The sequence below is a fragment of the Pongo abelii genome, chromosome 17 (genome assembly GCF_028885655.2).
Source record: "Pongo abelii isolate AG06213 chromosome 17, NHGRI_mPonAbe1-v2.0_pri, whole genome shotgun sequence".
NCBI classification, from domain to species: domain Eukaryota; kingdom Metazoa; phylum Chordata; class Mammalia; order Primates; family Hominidae; genus Pongo; species Pongo abelii.
The window spans coordinates 56,400,454-56,425,538 of record NC_072002.2 but is presented as its reverse complement, the minus strand read 5'-3'; the positions used below and the strand labels follow the sequence as shown (position 1 = coordinate 56,425,538).

The window sequence follows — 25,085 nt, the reverse complement described above, 5'->3', positions numbered from 1 at the left end:
CCATCTCTCTTCTTCTCTTTAAGCCTCCCTAATTCCTAAGACACAACAATATGGAAATTAGGCCAATTAAGAACCCTATCATGGCCTCTAGGAGATCAAGTGAAAGGGAAGAGTCGCATATCTCTGGCTTTATATTAAAAGCTAGAAATGATTAAGCCTAGTGAGAAAGGCATATCAAAAGCTCGGATAGGCCAAAGGTTAAGACTCTTGCATCAAAGAGCCAAGTTTTAAATGCAAAGAAATGTTCTTAAAGGAAATTAAAATGCTACTCTAGTGAATACACGAATGATAAGAGAGCAAAACAGCTTTATTGCTGATATGGAGAAAGTTTTTGTGGTCTGGATAGAAGCCCAAACCAGCTACAACATCCCCATAAGCCAAAGCCTAATGCAGAGCAAGGCCTTAACTATCTTCAATTCTATAAGGGCTGAGAAAGATGAGGAAGCTGCAGAAGAGAAGTCTGAAGGTAGCAGAGGTTGGTTGATGAGGTTTAAAGAAAGAAGCTATCTCCATAACATAGAAGTGCAAGGTAAAGCAGCCAGTGCTGATAAAGAAACTGCACACAAGTTATCTACCATTTAGCTAAGATCATTGATGAAGGTGACTAAGTAACAGGTTTTCAATGCAGATGAAACAGCCTTCTAATGAATAAGATGCCACATAGGACTTTCACGCTACAGGGAAGTCAATGTCTGGCTTCAAAGCTTCAAAACAGGCTGAATTTCTTGGTAGGGGCTAATGCAGCTGGTGACTTAGTTGATGTCAATGTTCATTTACCACTCTGATAATCCTAGGGCTCCTAAGAATTATGCTAAATCTACTCTGCCTGTGATCTACAAATGAAACAGTAGCTTGGATGATATCGTATTTGTTTATAATATGGTTTACTGAAAATTTTAAGCCCACTTTTGAAGCCTACTGCTCAGAAAAAAAGATTCCTTTCAAAATATTGTTCATTGACAATGTACCCAGTCATCCAAGAGCTCTGATGGAATATACAAAAATATTAATGCTGTTTTAATGCCTGCTAATTCAACATCCATTCTACAGCCCATGGATTATGGAGTCACTCTACTTTCAAGTCCTATTATTTAAGAAATACATTTCATAAGGTTATAGTTGCCACAGATAGTAATTCCTCTGATGGATCTCAGCAAAACAAATTGAAAACCTACTGGAAAGGATTCACCATTCTAGATGCCACTGAGAACATTTGAGATTCATAGGAGGAGGTGAAAATATCAACATTAATAGGAGTTTGGAAGAAGTTGATTCCAGTCTTCATGGATGACTTTGAGGGGTTCAAGAGTTCAGTAGAGGAAGTAATTGCAGATGTGGTGGAAACTGCAAGAGAACAAGAATTAGAAGTGGAGCCTGAATATGTGACTCAATTGCTGCAGTCTCATGATAAAACTTGAGCAGATGAGGAGTTCCTCCTTCTGGATAAGCAAAGTGGTTTCTTGAGATGGAATCAATTCATGGTGAAGATGCTTTGAACATTGTTGAAATGACAACAAAGGATTTAGAATATTCCATAAATTTAGTTGATAAAGCAAGAGCAAGTTTTGAAAGGGCTGACTCCAATTCTGCAAAAAGTTCTACTCTGGGCAAAATGCTATCAAACAGCATCACATGCTACAGAGAGATCTTTTGTGAAAGGAAGAATCAACTGATATGGCAAACTTCACAGATTTACAACTACTCAACCTTTAGCAACCACCACCCTGATCAGTCAGCAGCTATCAACATCAAGGCAAGACCCTCCACCAGCAAAAAGATTACAGCTCACTGAAAGCTGAGATGATTGTTAAGCATTTTTTAGCAATATTTTTAAGATAGGCACATAGTTTTTAAAGACATAATACTACTGCATAGTATCATGTAAACATAACTTTTATATGCACTGGAAAAACAAAAAAGTCATTTATTGCAGTGGTCTGGACTTCAGCTCAAAAAATCTTTAATTCTTTTTCCCAAATACTTTGAAATGTCTGTGTCTTTAGGAAAAAAAATTAAAATAAAAAACATATAGCAGAGACAGTCCCCAAATATTCAACCACTGTACATTTGAAGAATTTTTATAAAAGGGTTTGACAGAACACAGAGGGAAAGAAAACAACAGTATAAAACTAACCTTACTAAAAGCAGTTAATGAAGCAAACATGGCAAACCCTATCAAGGATGACATTCAAGTGTTTAAAAATCTTCTTTGGAGAAGATAAGAAAATTAAATTTGTATGAATGAGAAATAAACTGCAAGGCATTTGGGCTGAAAATTATGGGGCATTCTGCTGACTGCTGCTATTACAATAATTAACTAATCTTACAACCTGCAAACATTTGTCATATAGCAAGTGCCTGTATTCTTTGTTTTTCAAATATCATGGGTTTTAATGGGTAGTTGTGCAGCAATGCTGACTGCAGTGGAACAAGAAAGCACAGGTGGGTCAATGAAATTCAAGACTAGTTTTGGCCAATGTGCAAAATAAATGTTATCCCACACTTATCCTATTTATCTTGGATTAACAGCTCCTGGCAACTCCTTTATATATCACACTTAGTTGTCTGTTTACACAGCTGACCTTTTTTTCTTTGATGGGTAGGTGAAAGATTAAGAAAAGTTAAAAGATAATTTAAATTTACAAGTAAAATTTTAAAAACTCACTACTCACAACAAAAGCTATTCAGGTCTCTAAATTAAGACTTTGATATATGTATGTATGTGTTTGTGTGTGTATGAATGTGTGTGCGTGTATATAGACAGATAGATAGATAGATAGATAGATAGATAGATAGATAGATAGACATGCAAGGTAAAGCAGCCAGTGCTGATGGAGAAACTGCACACGGGTTATCTACAATCTAGCTAAGATCATTGATGAAGGTGACTACACTAGCGAACAGATTTTCAATGTAGATGAAACAGCATTCTAATGGAATAAGATGCCACAGAGGACTTTCATGCTACAGAGAAGTCAAAGTCTGGCTTCAAAGGACTGGCTGACTTTCTTGGTAAGGGCTAATGCAGCTGATGACTGGAAATAGACATTAGTTACTAAATATTTTATATATAAACATTTATATAAAAATACATATATAAAAATGTATGTTATGTATTTATATATATTATCACTTATAAATATAGGACTAGATCTGGGACTCAAAATATTTTATTTTGAGTTTGAATCTGGGCTTTGTGATCTATTAACCTTAGTTTTCTCATCTGTAAAACATAACTTGTAGTACACTTACTTCACAGGTGTAAGAATTAAGAGTTGATACAGAGAAAGAACTTTACATAATTCCTGGCACATTTAAATGTTCAATACTTTGCTATTAATGATTTTTTTTCCTGTTGTTGTTATTTCTGCCAGGAAAAATTCAAATAAATTAGATCTGGGAGACAGAATGAAAAAAGGCTGTGTGTGACATATTGGTGTTACATTATTTACTTAAGCCACTGGTAAGGGAATCATCTCATTCTTTAGAAAATTAATTACTAAATTAAAAATAATTTGTTTTAGATTAAAAGGATTTCTATTTGACCCCCAAATCAATACTTTTTGTTTTGTTCACTGAAATATTTTACACTGTTATTCTTCATTCCTAATGATAAAATGAGGTCCCTAAAAACGGAAACTCAGAAATGATGATTTTTCTCCTTTTTAGGTCACAATTTTGCATCTATAAAGTAGGATAAAACCTGATGTTCCAAACAAATTTTAGTTATAAAAAGAGTCACACTTGTTTAAAGTGGTAAAATAAGAAGAACTAAATATAAAGAGAGACTATATGAATTACATATACTGAGTGATATGAACTTTTTACCTCTGTACATGGCTATTTGAGTACTCAAGGCTACACGGCTTTCAACCTCATGGGAAGTATGAGTAGGTACTTAAGTAAAATACAATTTAAAACTAGAGAGCATCCCATGTTCTCTAGTCTGGCATGTATGAGGGAACATGAAAGGGTAAAGAGCTTCAATTTGCAAAACGGAACTCAGTGTTAGTGGTCAATTTACATAAAAAGAGGTTTCAAAAAGTACAAAGAGAGAATATGAGGCAAAAGTGGGTCACCAAAAGAAAAAAAATGGAAAGTTAGTATGAATAAAGTAATGCTATAAAAACAAAACACACATATAAAAAGATCTGTACTTATATTTAACATACGAGTACGAGTAATGCTTTAAACCTGCAATAGTTTAGTTCTGTTTTGCAGCTACACACTTATGTATCGATTTCACAACTAAATACTAAATGCCACTTAATATTTACAGCAGGAAATAATAAATTCATGAATTAGAGTTTTATCAACATTTTTATTATTAAAGCCAATTATATGTTTGTTAAAGGAGAGTACATTCTCATTAAATAATTAAGATATAGTTTATTTTCTACTTATCTGTTCACCTGAAATCAAGACCCAAAATTATACTACAAGTCTGGGAGTAAGGACTTTAAATAAATTAAAGAAAAAAACATAAACAAAAATTCCTGTTTGTGATAGTTCTCCTTTTCCAAAAAGAGTATTAGCTATGTGTGGTCCTAAAACAGAACTAGCTTTGCTAATGTATCATGTAAGATCAAATTTCAAACAAAGTTCATCAAACGAAAATACATTATGGTATATTTAAGACTAACAGACTAGGGTTGTAAGTATATCTAAACATTTACTATTGTTACATTTACTATTCAAAAGCTTAAAAACGAAAACAAAAACAAAATTCCACTGACCCAGGAAAGAGCGACTTTCAAGTAACTAAAAAATGGAAGAGTTAACACCAGCACAAGTACTGATTTCTTAACTGTCAAAGGTGCTGTGAATACACACATAAACCTAAGGTAAATGTTTTTATACATACTCTGAACACAGAAAATGCTTGCACTTTACCTAGAGAAATACAAGGAGAAATGGGCTTGAATGGTCTTAGTTCCCAATTCTGAAAACCAAGAGAATCACTCACTGACCTAGAAGGTTGCCTTCTTAAGGAAGATGAAAGAGGACAGCAAATAAAGTGAAATCATTCTACACTGGGTTTAGGTGCTAAAGTCAACATAGAAAGGAAAAACAGGAATACAAATTAAAAAAAAAATTACTCAAGAAAAGCCCTTGAGGAGGCAGCACATTAGAGACATGTATCTCTTAAAAAGTCCAAAATCAGAAGCTTTTCCCTGAGCAATGACACAAGAAAACCCTGTTACTCTGGTTAAGCAGCAAATGGTTTGCACTTAGAAACTATGATATAGATACCAAACACTCAGAATTTTCAGTTTTGGGATCACATTCAGCGTAGTAAGATGCCATGTTATACATGAGAGGCACTTGATATCTGAAACACTTTTGAGAGAGCCACTGTCACATTCGTTAGAGGACATGTATTCTTTAGGGGAAATTCAAGCACAATAACCACACCATTTTCCTCCTTCCATTTTTTTTGTTTCTTTTGTTTTGAAATCCGCCTAAATATATATAGTTGAATTCCCTTAAGCTAAAGGCAACTGGTCTCTAACTTAAGAATAAGTGACTATAGAATCAGGTGTCTCTCTGCCTAGACCTGTGCTTTTCCTCCTTGAACACTGCAAGTGCTAAATAAGGATTCCCTTTAAATGAACAGCAGTGCTATGTCCCTAGTATCTTGAGCTGGAACTTCTGAACCTTCAGAACCCAATCTACTGGTTATTTATTTTTTTACAGTCATTCTGAAAAACAAAAACCTCTGTCTCTAGTTAATCTGCCAAGATTTAATTAATTAGATTTAGTATGTATTAACATTACTGGAAACCACACCCCTTTCTCAAGATTTTTACTACCAATAAATGAAAAGGAAGGATGACAGGGAAAAGCAGAAACAGGAAATGGACTGCAGTATAAGGGATCACCAGTGAAAGGCCTACCTGTGCAACTGTACATGACCCAAACTATATGACCTCTATCTTTCCCACGTATACAATACTTGAAAGCACTGTAAAGATCACTTCAAGGCCAGACACGGTGGCTTGTGCCTGTAATCCCAGCACTCAAAAGGCCGAGGCAGGAGGATTGCTTGAGGCCAGGGGTTCGAGAACAGCTTGGGCAACATAGTGGGACCTCATCTCTACAAAAAATAAATTAAAAATTAGCTGGGTATGGTGGTGCATGCCTGTACTCCTAGCTACTGGGGAGGTTGAGGCAGGAGGATCACTCAAGCCCAGGAGGTCAAGGCTGCAGTGAACCATGATTGCACCACTGCACTCCAGTGGCGCGCAACAGAACAAGATGCCAAAAAAGATCATTTTGGCATAGAGAAGGGTTACAATGATGCAATTTCAAAGACAATGACCAAAATAAAAGTGTTTTCCAGTGGAAAATTTGTATCACTAATACGTGGGTGTTGCTAGGCAACAAATATTGCAGTATTTAATCTCTACCCTTCCTAAGGAATTGCATGATGAAAGAAAACAAGCTTTTGTAGCATTCGGATATAATAGTTGTTATCTAGTAATTCTTAGTCTTCTTTTTGAATGTTGTTTCTTTTATGCTGAAATATCTGTAATTCTTGTAAGTATGTATCAATCTACTCCCATTTTTTAAAAAGTTGGTTCTACTATCCATAATGATTAATGGGAATGTACTAAAATTACCATAAATCGATTAACAATATTGCATCATTATAATAGATGGCTACAAGTGACAAAAAAATAGATGCTGGTCATCTGAATTTGAATGCCTATGTGATTTATTAGTATCAATACTTAGACAATATATGTAGACATGTGAGTTTCAAAGAGAAAATAAACTCCAGAGATCAATTAAGAAACAACTATGCTTTTATAATTGTTATTTGAAAAGATTTGCATGAAGCTAAGACCTTATTTAGTATCCCATGTATGCTTCAGTGCCTAAACAAGTTCCAGTAAAATTAAACATCCATAGGTAACTCTTATTTTGGAGCACAAATTACATATTTAAGGAAATCTAAGAAATATCATGAACATTTTCAAGTTCATCCCTTAGGATAAAGAACATGAAATTCTGGTAAAAAAGAACTGAATCTGTCTGATAAGTTAGAACAACTAACAAGTTTTATTTTATTTTATTCATTTTTTTTTTTTTTTTTTTGAGACAGAATCTCACTCTGTTGCCCAGGCTGGAGGGCAGTGGAGTGATCTTGGCTCATTGCAACCTCTGCCTCCTGGGTTCAAGTGATTCTCCTGCCTCAGCCTCCCAAGCAGCTGGGATTACAGGTGCCCACCACCACGTCTGGCTAATTTTTGTATTTTTAGTAGAGACAGGGTTTCACCATGTTGGTCAGGCTGGTGTCAAACTCCTGACCTCATGTGATTCGCCTGCCTCGGCCTTGCAAAGTGCTGAGATTACAGGCATGAACCAGTGAGCCCGGCTGAAAACAACTTTTTATGTGGTTCAGTTTTCTCATCTATAAAATAGGGATAACACTAAAACATACTTGTATTATCACAGTAATGGTTATTTAATTAAAAATGGGAAGCATTGCATGAAATACATTCCAATAAATGGTGAAGCTGTTATTGTCCCAAACACTGTCAATCACTGTAAATTGGAGAGCTAAGAAATGATATTTAAAAAGTTCATCTACATATTCATGCTGCAATAAATCTCCAGTTTTACAAATCTAAGAAGATGGTGATCCTTAGACTGTCAGAATAATTCAAATATTTGTTCTTAACTCTTATTTTCATGTGGCAGTAACTTTCATTATCAAGGTTATCAACAATCTATCCTAGTCCAAAAGAGCCTGTAACAACCAAGTCTAAAGTAATGTTAATTACAGGATTTCTATATTGTATCTACTATTTTAATGAAGAACTAGAAAACAGGAACCTAGGAAACAGACTTAATGTTTCTTCTCAAGAATTATAATAATCTGTTAATGTGTATAAAATGATCCTTCCAATGTCTAATTTAAGAACATGCCCACTGCAACTTTACCAATTCGTTTTGCCATTCATATTTTCTCTATGAATAGAAGAACAGGTACACGCCAATAACTCAAAGAGCTCTCAGCAACTTTCACAATGTAACCACCCCTAAGATGGGGAGAGGGGAGAGGCAGATTTCATTTACTAACCCTTGCAGTAGTCAACATTAGCTTTGTAAAGCAATTAACCTTTGACATTATATTAAAATTATATCAGAAATGGATGTTTTAACCTCAATGTCAATCACTTTATAGGTGTGAAAACTGAGGCCCTGAGACTTTGGTAAACCAAAGTCCTTCTATTACTAGCTCCCCTAAATAATACTATGGTCCCCTAAAAACTACTACTTTTTATCAACCTCTTTTTCTCTTCCATTTTTAATAAAGAAAATTAAGAAAAATGGTCCTTCTATTTTTAGATCCAGCAAGCAAAATGGGCATCTTATGCAAATTAACAATAGAATTTCAAAACTAGACCACTAAAATAAAGCATGCCACTAATTCATTTTACAGAACTTGAAGGCTCAACTTTAAGCTGGAGCACATTAGCTGAGTGGCAGTTAAATCTTCAAAAATGCTACTTAATTCCTCTCTTTTCTGCATATGCAACTCTCTCCTCCTGTCAAGAGGCAGAATCTATTTTTTCTCTCTGTGAATCTGGGCTGCTCTTGGGACTGATTTTAAGAGGCCTGCCACATCTGCCTTCATATCCTTTTGGGGAAATCAGTCACCATGCTGTAGAGCAGCAGTTTGGGCAGGAGTCTGAAATGATGACAGAGGAAGTGGAGAGAGATAGTCCATGCAGAGAACACCTAACTGCCAGACCTGTTGAGTGAAGCTTTGCTGGACCTCCAAGACAAACCCAACTATCAGTCGAATACAGCTGAAGGAGTAAAGCCAGTTAATGTTACAGCAAACAAAAAAACCTCACAGCTGGGCTCTAGCTAAATTCCGGACTGAAGCATCCTAAGTAAGAAATAACAAATCATTATTGCTTTTTCAGCTACTAAGTCTGGAGTTGCTTGTGTAGCTACAGATTACTGAAATGAGTGTTGGGTAGCAGCATTAATTTCAAGTTTGGAGTTTTAGCTCCATTATATAATTCTCCAGGAAAATAAAGGAGAAAAACCAGAATCTACAAGTATAGAATAAGGAAAACCCACAAAGGAGAGATATTTCTACACTTGTAGATAGAGATGGAGTAAGATAAAATATAAATGACCAACTATAATGGGTAAATCCCCTGCTACAGAAATGCAAAGACACAGAAGTTAAGAGTTTCTGACTTTAAGCATGTTGTAACTAGTTGAGCTTAAAAAAAGAAAAAAGGTGTACACACAGAGAGATGGGCCGTGGCCAGGAAAAGTTTGATTGACACTAATGTAGTATAGTGATGAGCAAGACACTGAAAAGATCTGGTTTAAAAATACTAAATATGGGAGTCAAAACATTTGGGTTTAAGTCTTGGTTTTGTCCCTTGTTTGTCACAGATGTCAAGTGGTCATGACATCTCTCTGGCCTTTTTTCCCCTATACCTCTAAAATATTCTGCTCTGCTATATGTAGAGCAAGATCCACCTTTAGCTAGCTGGTAGACTTTGACGAGTCACGTACTATTTGAATCACAGTTTATTCTCAACAAATGACTGGTTACAATTAATGACCCATGAAGCAGATTCTGAGGTGGCCCTTGTAAATCAAGACTGGTGTTCAGGGAAAAACACCTTTTTATTGAGCTAGAAAAAGAGTATAAGCTAACATCTAGAGGCAGGAATTCCTTTATGTTCATTAAATATTTTTTAAGTATATAAGGCATTGCACTACTAGGTGACTGACAGACAAAGCCCAGCCTTCCGGAAGTCTGTATTTGAGGAGTTATAAGGGAATCTAAATATCTATTTCTCCTTTTTTTTTTTTTTTTTTTTTTTGAGGTAGAGTCTCACTCTGTTGCCCACTGCAACCTCCGCCTCCCAGGTTCACGCCATTCTCCTGCCTCAGCCTCCCAAGTAGCTGGGACTACAGGTGGCCGCCACCACGCCTGGCTAATTTTTTGTATTTTTAGTAGAGACAGGGTTTCACTGTGTTAGCCAGGATGGTCTCGATCTCCTGATCTTGTGATCCACCCTCCTTGGCCTCCCAAAGTGTTGGGATTACAGGCGTGAGCCACCGCGCCCAGCCCTGGGAATCTAAATATCCATAATAAAAAGCAAAACATCAGCTAATGTGGGAAAAGTGGGGGGTGGGGGGAAGGAAAAAAAGAAAGCAAAACATAAGTGCAAGTCGTAATAAAGGTAGAAAATATACAGAAATTTAGAGAAAGATGAAGCAAAGAGCATTAAGAGCTCTTGGAGGACAGGTTGGATTTTTGCATGTAGAAGTTTACAGAAGATACATTATTAAGAAGATTGATTTCTGGGCTGAAGAAATGACAGCAGCAAAGTTGTCACTATGATGAAAGAGAACAAAATATTTAGAGAAAGAAAGTATTACGCAACAGCTTGGAAAGCAGCATAGAACACAATATTCTAGAAGGCCTTAAGTTGCCAGAGATTGGACTTCACTGTTAGGCAATAAGGAAACTGCACACACCTAGGTATCATAAAGTTAAAAAAAAATGGGTTAAAAAGGTTAAAGAAACAAACACGGCTTGGTGAGATACTGGTCACTGGCTGAGGGAAAATTCAAAGCAGACAAGCTTTGAGCTTGGATGATTAAGAAAATCATTAAGTGAATGTGTAACACAAGGAAGGAATTCACAGGAAAGAAGGTGAGGGCACAGAAGAAAAAAGCAGCCTAATTTTTCCATTTGCTAACCATTTTCACAGTCATCCTTATTACATAATTCACAATTAAAATGGGTTTTAAATCTGAAGTTTACCATGAAGGGGTAATCCCTCACTTATCTGTGGATACTGCTAATAGTAAGTCTATGGATAGACCTTTCTGGTATGTGATGTGGATTGCTTTTCTTAGCTTCTAAACTTTCCCAGCACTTCATCATTCACCAAAACCCAACAAGTGTCCAAGTTTCAATTGCCAAGGCCTCTGCTGGATCCAAAACCATTCTCAAGAGGATGTATAATCACCACTGACTACAAAGAACAAAAATACCTATGCTGGCGCTCCAGAAGTTAGTCATTACTAAGAAAAGCAAACGTTTTGGAATTAGTAACGTGTGAAACACGATTCACTTCAGCTGGCTGGTGAGATGTCAAAAAGACTTGAGAGAAAAACAGAAAAGATGTCAACTGGCAGGAGAAATGCATGGCTCTCCAAGGACTACGGGGCAGTACATGGAGAAGGTGAGAAAAATGCACTGCACTCAGAGAACTTACCTGGGCAAACTTGTGAATCTGTTCCACCACTGCAGCAAAAAGAGCATGGACACTCTCATCAATCAGACTCTGCATGTAATGCACAGCCTCTTCATCTGACAGGTCTAAACGGAATTTATCCTGAACCTATAAGACAACACTCTTAGTCTTTACAATGAAGAAAAATAGGGCACATTTTGAACAGACAGAATCAAACTGATGCAGATATTACAAGGTAACATGAGCTATTCCCATGGCAAATAAATGACCTGTAACTTATTAGAATTCTGAATGGCATTCTTTGGAGTGTGGAAGTTTGCTGTTTTTGTTATATGCTCTGTATATCACCTCGTTCTTGTTGGTTGTAAACAGTTTTTAAGAAAAAAGAAAAGAAAATAAGAAATATTTCTTAGGGCCCTACATCTCAAAAACAGAAAAACTGCTCTTTTAACTAAAGGTGTGCCTTATTTTTTTGAATAGTAAACTCTAGATTTTGCATAGTAAAATCTAGAGTTACTATATATGATTTAAATTGTGGCATGTTTATTAATAATCCACTTTATCCCTGTTATTCCTTGTGAATTGGATGAAGCAAGGTGAGATTATATTAATATTCTCCCATACCTTCAGTGTCTATATGAGAACAGGAACAATGTCAATCACTGACAAAATAAACAAAATGTGATCTTCTAAGGTTTCCTTTCCTATTGAATTTCCCTATATCCCTGCACAAAACTACGTCAATAGGTCTATAGTTTCCAAAGATAAAATAATTTTTTAAGTCTTATTTAAAGCTACAGTTGATTTTCAGTAGCATTAAGTACTAGAAAAACTAGTATGTATATTTATGTGCGTGTATTTTATATATACATAAAAGTCAATGTTACTGAAGAACTACTTTGTGCAAAATGCCATGCCAAGTATTACACATGCAACATTTCATCCGACTGATACGCAAACATACAGTAGATAGTATCTCATTGATAATATGCAGAAATTGAGGCACAGAGAATTCATGAAGCCAGCTCAAGAACCCTTAACTGGCACATGCTTCCAGACAATCCCACGCCACCACACACAACCATTACAGACTACTCCTTTCTCTTGTAAATAACCCACATATACTTCTCAAAGACAGGCTAGGAGAAAATGGGGATTCCAAGTGGATAAAGTGTGGTCCACATTTAGTGTTTGAAGTAGGGTTTCACTACTAGAAAGCTACAAAGAAGAAAGGACAAACAGTGCAACAATCCACAGCCCCAGCTCAGTGCCCTCGTCTCTTCACTGTACTGGAGGTATACCAGGTGATCTGAGAGTGCTTGAGCCGCAAGATAGGGGGAGGTAAAAGAGAGGTAAATGTAAAAAGTGAAGACAAGAACAATTTGGTGGAGGAACATCTAAGGCTGTATCCTCAATGAACTAGCTCTCTCATTTCTGGATCCCAGATAATGACAAACATATTCCTTAAGTTCGATCTTTTGATTTCCTTAACTTCTACTTACAGAGAGAATATCTGACAATTTTGGAACTATTTTTAAGGAAATAAAAAATTTACAGAGCAGGAGAATCAAAATAAACTTTAGCCCAATTTATCAAAGCTTGCATACTTACATAAGTGCCTGAATTACGAAGAGAAGGTATACACTTGGCATAAAAATAAAATGTTATTTACCAAATATGAAAATATTCTCTTTTATACCAAAGGGTTAACTGTATATAAATAGTTATTTGGTATCAGATTTACTGACTTATGTTAGGCTGTCCTCTAGGTTCTTAAGATTCTTAACACACACACACTAACTGTTCTAATACTTAAGGCTATTGTAAATCAACCACAAGTTTAAATATGAACTTAAAAAAAACATTCCCCATCTTTGGAAGCTACAGACCTATTGAGGTAGTCCTTTATAGGGATACAGGGAAATTCTATAGGAATGGAGACATATGAGAAGATCTAGTTTAGTTTTTATTGCCAGTGATTGACATCGTTCCTGTTCCTCCACAGGCAGTGAAGGTGTGCAAGTAAATTAAATAATTTCTATTGATTTAAGTTCACTGACTTCTAATGCCATAACTCAATCTGCTGTTAAGCCTACCCAATTAATATTTCATTTTAGCTACTGTAATTTCAGTTCCATAATTTTCATTTTGTTCTTTCTTCCTAGTTTTAATGTCTCTATTGATAGTCCTATCTGTTCAGTAATTACGCATTTATTTCCCCTTAGGTGCATGGACATTTATAACAGCTGCTTTAAAGTCCTTTTCTGTGGTCAAGGGTCATCTCAGGGTGTTTCTACGGATTGTTTTATTTTTTCTTTGGCTTAGTGTCACATTTTCTGTTTATTCACACATCTAGTTCTTTAAAAAAAAAGAGAGATAATAGATATTCCAAATGGTATGTTACAGAGACTATGAATTCTGTTGTGTTCTTGTGAAGGTTCATCGTAGTTGGCAGTTAACTTGGCTAAATTCAATTTTAAAATAAATCCTCCCTATGATGGACAATAGCTGAAAACTCTGCTCAGTTCTTTAAGCTTTGGGCTGCTGCTTCCCCCTCCCTGTGACTGCAGGGCTGGAGTAGCAAGCAAGTTGTCTCTCTAGATATGAGAACCTATTCATGTGACTGTGGGCATGAACAAGGAAGGGGATAAAACTGGCTGCAGAAACTTGAGAAGTTGTTATATTCTGGAATATAGAAAAATTATACAGAAGAGCTCTTCATTTATGTTACTTAAAAATTACCTTTTTCACAGTTTTATCTGGTTCAAGTGCAATATCTGGAATGTTTGCATCAACCATCAAGGAAAACAAGTTCAAAATCAGATTAGAATACCTAAAGAAGAGCAGAAAAGACAAAAATAGCAACAATTAAGAATTCTGCATTTCTTTCTCATATTAAAAATACTTTAGAAGTAGTGGTACTCGGATTTCTACAGTGATTACTATTATTCCAGCAGAAAATTCATCCGTTGCTATCAATGAAATGCAAGCCTTGACAAATATTTTATTTTGGGGACTTCATATAACACCATTTCTAAATCCTACACCATGGGACAGACCTTTGGAGTAATCATCTAATAATGACATTCTTTTCGTTTTTTAATAAGTATATATATATTTTAGAAGGGATCTGAGGAAGATCTACTTTATGTGTAATTCGCATTTTGTAACAATTAAAATTTATCTGTTTTTGCTAGATGAAGATAACAATCTGCTACTTTAAGATGACCTCAGTGTGTCATGGCTAAATGAATGAAAGGGAAATAAAATCATCCCATGAATCACTCATGAGTATCTTCCAGATACACCAATCATCATTTCAGGAACTACAGTGACTGACCTGGATAAAAGTAATTCTATAAGAAAGAAAAAATTGCTAGTACTCTGCTGCATTAAAAATGGTCAAGATATCTAAATAACGATATCTTCGGAGTATGCTGGCCTCCAACAGGAACTAACAGTTTCTCTTCACCAATCCTCAAACTCTTCCTCTTCCTCCAAAGAGAACAAATGTTACTATTCTGAATGGTCATTTCCAGAGGTGGGGCCTTCTGGGGAAAGTTTTAAATAAATCTCCACTGGGACCTCTCCACTTTGGGTAGTTATGTTCTTAGTGGCCCCTCCTTAGCACTGATAAAAAGAGATTCAGGTTGGATCTTCAGGATGGATGTAAGGAAAGCGTTGGTTTTAGGCAATGAAGGGTTTTAGCTGTTTCAGTAAAAATGTCAACCAAGTGTCCTGCAGTGTCTTCTCTAGGGGATGGAGGCAGGATCTGGGTGATGCAGGATCTTTATTCCAGCTATCTACCTATCTATAATGATAATAATAATAATAATAATAATAAAATACAAACTGTTACTTAATACTTAAATGTTTAATAAACTGTAATGATAATGGAACTTTTATAGAAAAATGACTATCCATATAGTCAAATTATCTACTTTATCCTCATTTCTGAATTTTATATTGCCAATAAAAATCAAGAGGAACTATAATGAAAAACTTCTACCTATATGTAGTCTAATCAAATCAGGCCCTAACCCACTTAAACTCTTCGGAACAAAAAGTTATGATAACAGCTAAACAGCTTTAACCTAGCTTTAAGTTACTAATTTCTTTGTGGGAATTGATAAATGCATACCACAGATGTTATTCCATTCCTACTCATGTAATCATTTTATTCATTCAACCAACAAACATTTACTTAGTACTCACTATATCCACTGTTGTAGGCACTAGGGATACAGACAGTGGTGAACTGAACAAACAAGGTCCTCACATTCATGAAGTTTACATTCTGGAGGAGGGTGTAAACTAATATAATGAATTGATAAACATGATAATTTTATGTCTGCTTGATTAAAAGATTTAAAAGAGAAAAAAACAACAACAGGAAAATGGGTCAGAAAGAAAGAGGCATCTTAAGGGGGTATAGTTTTATTTGAAATGCACTGAGAAGCAACTAAGTCTAAGGAGTGGAGTAGTAACACACGTTGATAGGCATTTTTAACAGTTCACACTGGCCATCTTGAAGGGAGTAAGAATTGAAGTAGAGAAACTATGTCATAGACTTCCAGGTGGACAGGAACCAACATGGGGGTTATGAGGCTATATTTTGGAGATGAAATAGATGATTCTTGTTGATGGTTTCAATGGAGGTAGGGGTGAGAGGATAGAGAAACTGAAAGACACAAAGGATTTAGCCTAATGGGACACTAGTGTTATTCACCAAGATAAGAGAGGCTAAATGGAAGAGGAACAGGATTTTAGGCAGGGATTCAAGAATTTCGTTTTAGACATGTAGAGTTTGAGGTGCCTACTAGATTTTTAGTAGAGATATCAGGTATATCTCAGAGGAGATATGAAGGCTAGTGATATTAGTTTAAAGTCATCAGCACTAAGATCATATGTAAAATCACAGGACTGGATGAAAATGGTAAAGGGGGTGAGGTGTGGGCAAAAATAAATGTCCAGAATGAAACCCTTTATAATGATAATGAAGGTTCTACATCAGAGGTTTCCAATATTTGGCTTCCCTGGGCCACAATGGAAGAAGAATTGTCTTGGGCTATACATAAAATACACTAACACTAATGATAGCTGATGAGCTTAAAAAAATAGCAAAAAAAAAATCTCATAATGTTTTAAGAAAGTTTATGAATTTGTGATGGGCTGTATTCTAAGCTGTCCTGGGCCACATGTGGCCTGGGGGCCACAGGTTAGATAAGCCCTTCTCTATGGAAATAGAGATAATTCACTTGACAGGGCTTCAAGGAATGTGATGCCAGCAGCGTACAATCAGCTGTTACATATTATTAAAAAAAAAAAAAAAGATACTCTTTCAACTAACTCTCCATCATTCGTACTCTGTTTTGTTGATTACATAGGTACATAATTTTTTCCCATCTTGGCATGGGGAAATCTACCAGAAGGTAACATAAGGAGAAGAATACAAAGTCAGTTTTGAAAGAGATATATTAGAAGTTCTCCAACTTGGCTGTCCATTAGATTCACCTTGGTAGCTTTTCAAATGTATCAATGCCTGAGCCCAATCTCAGACCAATTAAATATGAGGGAGCCCAGAACTTTCCCCTTGCCACCTCACCTACAAGCTCCCCAGGTGATTCTAATGGGCAGCCAGGATCAATGTCAAAAATCTGCCTTTACGGATGTAGAACGTGATGTTCCTTTTAACAAAGGTAATTACTAATGCTTTCTGGATTACCTCCTGATTTAAATTTAACCATCCATGCTTCTATTGTTATAGCAAAAGGAAACAGAAATAAATATAAAGGTTAGATATCCACACACTTTGTGAATAATTTGTCACTACCTTTGGTATTAATCTTTTACATCTGTTGTCATTAACCTGAATTTTCCATTTAAGACACAACAAGTGAACCAAAATAGCAAGCGTTTACTTAATAGGGCAGTCATTTAATGTCCTACTCAGAAACACAAATTTAAAGGCCACTTGATTTTTTTTTTTTTAGATGGAGTCTTGTTCTGTCACCCAGACTAGAGTGCAGTGCACGATCTCGGGTCACTGCAACCTCCACCTCCCAGGTTCAAGTGAGTCTCTTGCCTCAGCCTCCCAAGTAACTGGGACTACAGGCAGTGCCACTACGCCAGGCTAATTTTTGTATTTTTAGTAAAGACAGGGTTTCACCATGTTGGCCAAGCTGGTCTCGAACTCCTGACCTCAAGTGATCTGCCTGCCTCGACCTCCCAAAGTGCTGGGATTACAGGCATGAGCCACCCCGCCCGGCCAACAAACCAGTATTAGACAACCTAAGGGTAAGATAAAAAATAATAATAATAATAATAGGGCGGGAAAGCGTGCAAAATCTATTCTAGCAAAGATTGCAAGATGGAATGTGATACAATTAGGGTTTTTAGAAAGAAGCAGGTTGCATGTAACGTTCAAGGAAACTGCACTCTTTTTCTTACCCACATTCATGCCAACTATCGTGCTACGCTCTAGTCATACAAAGATAGTTTAAATTTTTCAGGAAAAACCTTCATTACTGAAAATAGAAATCCATTAACTACACTGAGGTTCTTATAGTATTTCAAAGGTCTATTTCCTCTACATTCTATTTTGCATGACAGCAAAATCAGAGTTCCTGTGAAAGTGTTATTTAATAAGTGTACTACTTCAAAGAGAGGAAGCAATGTAGTTAATGATGTATGTGACCAATAAATTCACTGATGTTTGGTGACTAGGCAAACATCTCTGAGACAATATGAGAACCTTACTTGATACAGTTAAATGCATTTCTTTTTTTTTTAATTTTTTTTCTTTTTTTGAGAGAGTCTTGCTCTATCGCCTAGGCTGGAGTTCAGTGGTGTGATTTTGGCTCACTGCAACCTCTGTCTCTCGGGTTCAAGCGACTCTCCTACCTCAGCCTCCCTAGTAGCTGAGATTACAAGCGTGCACCATCACACCTGGCTAATTTTTGTATTTTCTTTTTTAGTAGAGACAGGGTTTCACCATGTTGGTCAGGCTGGTCTCAAACTCCTGGCCTCAGGTGATCCACCCACCTCAGCCTCCCAAAGTGCTTGGATTACAGGAGTGAGTCACCGTGCCCAGCTGGTTAAATGTATTCCTTATTTCACTATTGAAAATTTTCACCAAAAAATGTAGAAAGAACATCTTTGTAACATCAGTGTCTAAGAATGGTGTTTGGCATAAGTGTGGGTTGGGAGAAAGACTTAATATGTACTGATTAATAAGAGATGATAATGTGTTTTGTAACCATTTATAACTAAGTTCAAATGGACTACTCTGCTTATGTGGTACAATGTTATTCAGTGGATTCTTTGTGAAGAAACTGATCAATTATCAAGAAAAACTATAAAATAACAGGGCTGATCATACCTATAAAGCCTAATAAAAGTGCCGATAACCTTAGCTCCAAACAACTATCAGGTTAATTCTTATATCCTGAAGGCATTTTTTCAACCAACTAAAACATACTCTGAAATACAACATTAAAAAATAAATGTTGGCCTGGTGCGATGGGTTTATGTCTGTAATCCCACCACTTTGAGAGGCCAAGGCGGGCAGACAGCTTGACTCCAGGAGTTCAAGACCAGCCTGGGCAACACAGCAAGACCCCACCCCGTCTCTACAAAAAAAAACACAAAAAATTAGCTGGGCATGGTGGCATATGCCCGTAGTTCCAGCTACCTGCAAGGCTGAGGTGGAAGGATCATCTGAGCCCGGGAACTCAAGACTGCAGTGAACCATGGTCATGCCACTGCACTCCAACCTGGGCGACAGAGTGACAACCTGTCTCAAAAAAAAAAAAAGTTGATCAAACAATTTAGGTCCAGATAATATTAAGTACAAGGAAATTTTTAAAAGTTAAACAGTTTTCATTAAAACTTTGCATAAAATTATTTAGATTAATCTCTCTGTGGCTTTTCTTTGTAATGAGGAAGTCAACCTTGGCTCTCCATTAATAACCTGCCTGTTTTCTTATTCTATTGAATTGCTACTAATCTACTACCAATGACAGTTTATAAAGCACATTGTTTTCCTTCTGCTTTCAATAAGATAGAGCACCTTTGACATTTCTCTAGTTATCATTCCTTACCATCTTTTCTGCCACCTCCCTGAGATATCCATGGTTCGACCTAGTTTTCTACGGGCTTTGACTATTTTAAATTAAAAATCGCAGATATTAAATGGCACTCTCATCTCTCTGAAAGTGCTTCTGCATCACCAAATAAATCTAAAGAGCACTGATTTTCTCATTACTCTTTTAGCATTTCTGGAGGGTAAAACTGAGCCATTCTGCCACCCGAAGGATAAAAAACAATTTGTAAAATGACTGTTACAGGGTTTGTGATACATGGAAGACTGAGTTGACAATGAAGAACTAGTCACTGCATAAATGAAACCTGATTACTATAAGAAAACCAGTCTCCTAGGACCAACACATCAACATTAACTGGGAACATGGCCTCACACTAGACTCAAAGCAGGAATTCTGAGGGTTCTCATACAAATACGAAGAGTTCTCAATGAATAAACATACAATGAGTGCCTACGTACTAAACACTGTATGAGTAATTGATGTCACAAAGGTTATGAAGTCAAAGGAGACAGAACCCATGTGCACTGGCAACTTGCTATCTGTTGGTTATATTTTCACCTGGAAGAGCATGTATGTATGTTTCCTGGACTGGGATTTTCTGCTGGACTAAGAAAAGTTCATTTTGCATAGTTGGGCTGAAAATAGCATTAGAGTCAAATGATCCTGTCATTTTTGACTAATAATCATCAGAGCCATGTCCTGAATTTACCAAACATGACTTTTATTTTTCTTCCTGATGACATATGATAGTCAGTCCTAAGTAAATTAGGAAGAAGGAAGCACAGATTTAGTGGCGTTGAAGAAAAAAGGACAGAGAAAAAACATTTTTTGTAGCAGAATGACTGATGAGGTGTTAAAAAGAGATAAAAATAATATTTAACATTTACCACAATCATTGAGCAAACTTCTGAATATTCCTGAAGAGTACCCAAAACTAAGGCTGCTAAAGAATAAAAATGATTGAACTAATATCACTCTAAAGAAGTTATATCCTATATTCTTTGATAAAGAAATAGGAAGTCAGCTAGGGAGAAGGAAGAGAACCCAGTAGGTGACTGTAATACTCCAGGACTGTCTTCAGGCAGATCTGAATGGTATGAAGTTTCTTAACCTTTTCTCTATCTCAGTACTGTCAAAGTACACTTTATTAAAGTGACATCGACCCCATTGAGTTGGAAGCCTCCATGTTTGCTTCATCTTATGTGATGCCAGCTTCCTAGCTGGTAGGATATAGTAATAAGATATGGGAAAGCAAGATATGTCTTTTTCCTTTGATATTTGACAGTTTGTCAAAATTGGTATTAAATGTAAGATAGGAAATATTGTTGCCTTTGTCATTTTGAAAAAGTGATCAATGCTAAAGAATGCATACATTTAAACAACTTCTCTTGTTCTATAAAATAAAATAAATTTACCCAAATTCTCTGTGCCAAGCAAATCAACTTACCTTCGCAGGTGGAGGAAAGCCGTGTAACACTGTTTACGGAACTCTTGGTACTGCTCACTCTGTGTGCCCCCCATTCCTTCTACCATTTCTTTATTCAGCTTCATTGGTGGAGGAAGAGGCTTCGGATCCCGACCCAAAATATATCCAAAGTCTATGTGGAAGAGTTTGCCTGGATGTTGACAAGAAACTCATTTGTTTCCAGAATTATCTTAAAGAACTGGGTAGGGGATATGTCACACAATTGGTATAAACAGTGTCTCTTCATAAAGAATATTAGTTCACGATGAAGCCTATTAAATTCTTCGATATTTCTAACTGCAGGCTTGAGAGTGGCCTTTGGAACATAATTAACTCATTTTAACTCATTCATTCAGATGAAACTATGCCTAAAATCATGTCAAAGTAATGGTAATCTAAAAATGTCAAATCCTATTTATAAGTCTTCAGAATCAAAGATGGTCAGAGCCTGGATAACTTTTTAAGGTATCAGCAGAAAGTGGAATCTTGTAGAAAATTTTTTGTGCTAAAGTTTAAGCACAGTGCCCTTCATATAGTGGAAAATTATTTCTTTAAATATTCCTGAGATGAATCCTTCTGCTAATTTATTATTACTCAAAAAAAATTTTAGAAAGGAAAAATTTTAAAAACCATATTCTTAGCATAAATACCAATTTAGTTACAATAACATATCACCTATCATTTTAATCTTGTTAAATTTTACTAATACGTAACAAAGACTGACACATAAATCTGTTTTCATTGTATAGTATGTAAGAGTAATGTACAGTATAAATCTGTTTTCATTGTATAGTATGTAAATAGCAATTTAGTTGTAATAATATATCACCAATCAGTCTAATGTTGTTAAATTTTACTAATCTGTAACACAGATTGATTTACAAATCTGTTTTCATTGTATAGTATGTAAGAGTAGGCACAATTATGAGGTTTCACGCTGTACATATTTAAGATCATAAAATGTCAACACGGGGGGGTTCCATTTCCATTAAAAGAAACTACTGAATGATTTATGACTGAAAAACTACTCTTTCGGAATCCCAAAATGGGCTTCAATGGTCTCTAAGTACAATGAAACTGATTTAGAGGGGAGATCAATATACTTCACCAGATTCCCAAGGAAAGTCCATAATTCAACAAATATGAGGAACCAGTTTTACAAAAGTGAATTTGATAACTTCAGTACCCACTGGAAAAGCAGCATCCCTATAGTCTCGTAAGGTTCAAGGGGAGTATGTTATGATTTCAGTTTTCCATGATCTGATGAAAAGTCCATGATCAATTTCTGTTAACCATTTTACCACCTTCAACTAAACATGTGTCCTCTGTTCAACTAAGTTAAGCAATTCTTTTGGTACTTTATTCTCATTTTGAAGTTCTCACTTATCTTTTACCTTGTTGGATACACACGATTCTGCCCCATAAGAGGGAAAGAAATAAGAAGCTCACAATATTACAGGTGTAGATACACTTTCCTTGGTTTTATTTAATTATTTAAATAATGTTTTGTTACCAAAACACTTGAACAGATGACCAATCTGGTCAATCTCTGATACAAAACTGCCATCATGCATGGTTTATTTAATGGGCTCCATGCTTTTAATACGAAACCCATCCCAGTTTTCTTCATGTCATTACAGGAATTACTGGAATTCCAATATTGGCTACGTATCACTGTTTACAAATGAAGAATGTATTTCTATCCTTCTTGTCAGAAAACTCTTAAACAACAGGATTACTACTAAATTAAAAGGTGTAAAAGATTCAGTATCTAACAATGAAATTATATTATGCTTTGCAAGTTAAATAGCCATGTATTTTCAAAAGAGCCTATTAATGTAATGTTTTAAGAAAATTCATCTTTATAAACACTGAAGGGAATGTTTTTTTTTAAAGTTAATATCTGAAAATGCAACTTGTAAAGGTTCAAAAAATACACATAATGAAATTAAAAAAAAATGTTTAACAAGTTCAGAGAGTATGATCTTATTCGAATCTACCATCTTAAACAGTCAAGAAATAAAGTATACATAAAACAAACTGGTTGTTAACCTCCTTTTGTCTCCAACTTGTAAAACATAGGGAGTAAGAGGTGCTAATTACATTTTCCTGTTATTTGCATAAATAATATGAACTTATTTCTAAAATCGTAGTTCGAGGCATTTGTAATTCTTGGATTAAAGAGAATACACACTATTCTCTTTGACAGTATTTAATAGTAAAGTTTACTTTAAATTTCTATTTTGTTTAATAATTAAATGTGTCCAATGTGAAAACTGTATTCATTCTGTTTTTCATACCTCTTACTCTCCTCCTTCTACCTGACTTTCTTCTGCTGTTCCTTATAATCCAAACTCTATTATTTAAAGATTCCATATAATTCCCAACTCCAAAAATTCTTCCCTGACACTCTACTCCCGTGAGTTTCCCACTCTTCAATTTTTTATATATAACCTGGCATTTATTTACCATTTTTTCCATAAAATGCCTTTGTCTTAGTTGAATGTCGTATCTTTCCTATTGCCCTATCACTAAACCTAGAAATACAGAAGATAGCAAACAGCAATTTATTCTTATAGCAAAACCTATATTTTCAGAATTAAAAAGGCTCCCTACATTTATACTCTTACTCACTGTTCCCAATACTTGTTACTTAAACCCTTACAATATACTTGGTTAGCAGTATTTTCACTCAGTTAAAAGCATAATGATGCAACATTTTTCAATAGTAGTTTTCAGTATCAAAGATCAATAATCTATAAAGGCGAAAAGGAGCTGGCATGTGCTGAGATCACATAATAGCATGAGAGGGGAGGTACGAAGCTCTTTTATTAACAACCAGCTTTCAAGGGAACTAACAGAAGAGCTCACTCATTACCTCCAGCACAGTACCAGGCCATTCATGAAGAATCCAACCCCATGACCCAAACACTTCCCATCTGATCCCATCTCCAACAATGGGGATGAAGTTTCAACATGAGATTTGGAGGAGTCAAATACCCAAATTATAGCAAGTGGGAAAAACAAATTTTTGAAATATATTAACTATTTTCTTCTCTCTAATAGTATGAGTCCAAATAACAACTACATAAGTTTAAAAAAAAAAAGGCATTATTCATCTCATGGTGGTAAAACAAACAAGCAAACAAAACCTAATAGCCCTTAAGGAATGTTTATTATGTGCTCAATACCAAGCAAAAGTCTACTTATCTCATTCAAACTTCACAGCACCACTAGGAGAGAGGTTCTATTATTATTTACAGATTCAGAAGAAGAGACTGAGTTACTGGCATATTATGTAACTTACCCACAGTCACCCAATGGGGGAGAGGCAAAATAAATGCAAAAATTTGCCTTTAGAGCCAAACAAATTAACCACTCTGAAAGACTGTTTCTCAGTCTAAAAAATAATCAATTTCACGTAAAATTAAAGAATAATACAGAAAATCAGGATAGAAGCTGTGATGTTAATACTGACTGACAATTTGACTGGATTGAAGGATACAAAGTATTGATCCTGGGTGTGTCTGTGAGGGCGCTGCCAAAGGAGATTATTATTTGAGTCAGTGGGCTGGGAAAGGCAGACCTTTAATCTAGATGGGCACAAACTAATCAGCTGCCAGCGCAGCTGGGATATAAGCCGACAGAAAAATGTGAAAAGAGAGACTTGTCCAGCCTCCCAGCCTACATCTTTCTCTCGTGCTGAATCCTTCCTGCCCTCGAACATCCGACTCCAAGTTCTTCAGTTTTGGAACTCAGACTGGCTCTCCCTGCTCCTCAGCCTGCAGATGGCCTATAATGGGACCTTGTGAATGTATCAGTTAATACTTAATAAATTCCCCTTTATATATATATATATACACCATTAGTTCTGTCCCTCTAGAGAACCCTGTATTACAGGAGCTATATTGAAAGAAAATGTCCAATTAAGATAACAATAAGAATAACCATTTTTCTTTATGTTGAGCTTTCTGACAAAAGGTTCAAAGTGTATTACTCTAAAGTGGCAAGGAGGACAAAAAAGCTACTACCTTTCTCACAAATGGCAACTCAAGATCAGGAGGGCCATCCTTAGGACTCACAATGTACTTTCCATTTAGTACAGATACCAGTTCCCTGTTTACTTTTGTGAACATTTTTCAGTTATTTGCAAATGAATTTCAAATACTGATTGCATTAAAAAGTATACCATAAGCAGTGAACATATTTTTCAGTTATACTGCCTTCCCCTCTTTCCTCAAACTCTCAAAAATAAAAACAAAA

The 25,085-nt window shown here is 35.8% G+C and overlaps 1 protein-coding gene across 4 annotated transcripts in view; it reads right to left on the bottom strand.

Moving 5' to 3' along the window:
• The window catches only part of PIK3C3 (phosphatidylinositol 3-kinase catalytic subunit type 3), a 127,849-nt gene that overhangs the window by 4,068 nt on the left and 98,696 nt on the right, over window positions 1-25,085 (bottom strand). For 3 of the 4 annotated variants that reach the window (XM_002828181.5, XM_002828182.5, XM_054537827.2), the window contains 3 exons: window positions 20,805-20,973; window positions 13,995-14,085; window positions 11,274-11,399 (listed from right to left, as the gene is read on the bottom strand). In XM_002828181.5, coding sequence (XP_002828227.1) covers window positions 11,274-11,399; window positions 13,995-14,085; window positions 20,805-20,973 — 386 coding nt within the window. Of the gene's footprint in view, window positions 1-11,273; window positions 11,400-13,994; window positions 14,086-18,950; window positions 19,048-20,804; window positions 20,974-25,085 lie in introns of those variants that run through there. The other variant, XM_054537825.2, reaches the window with a different exon arrangement.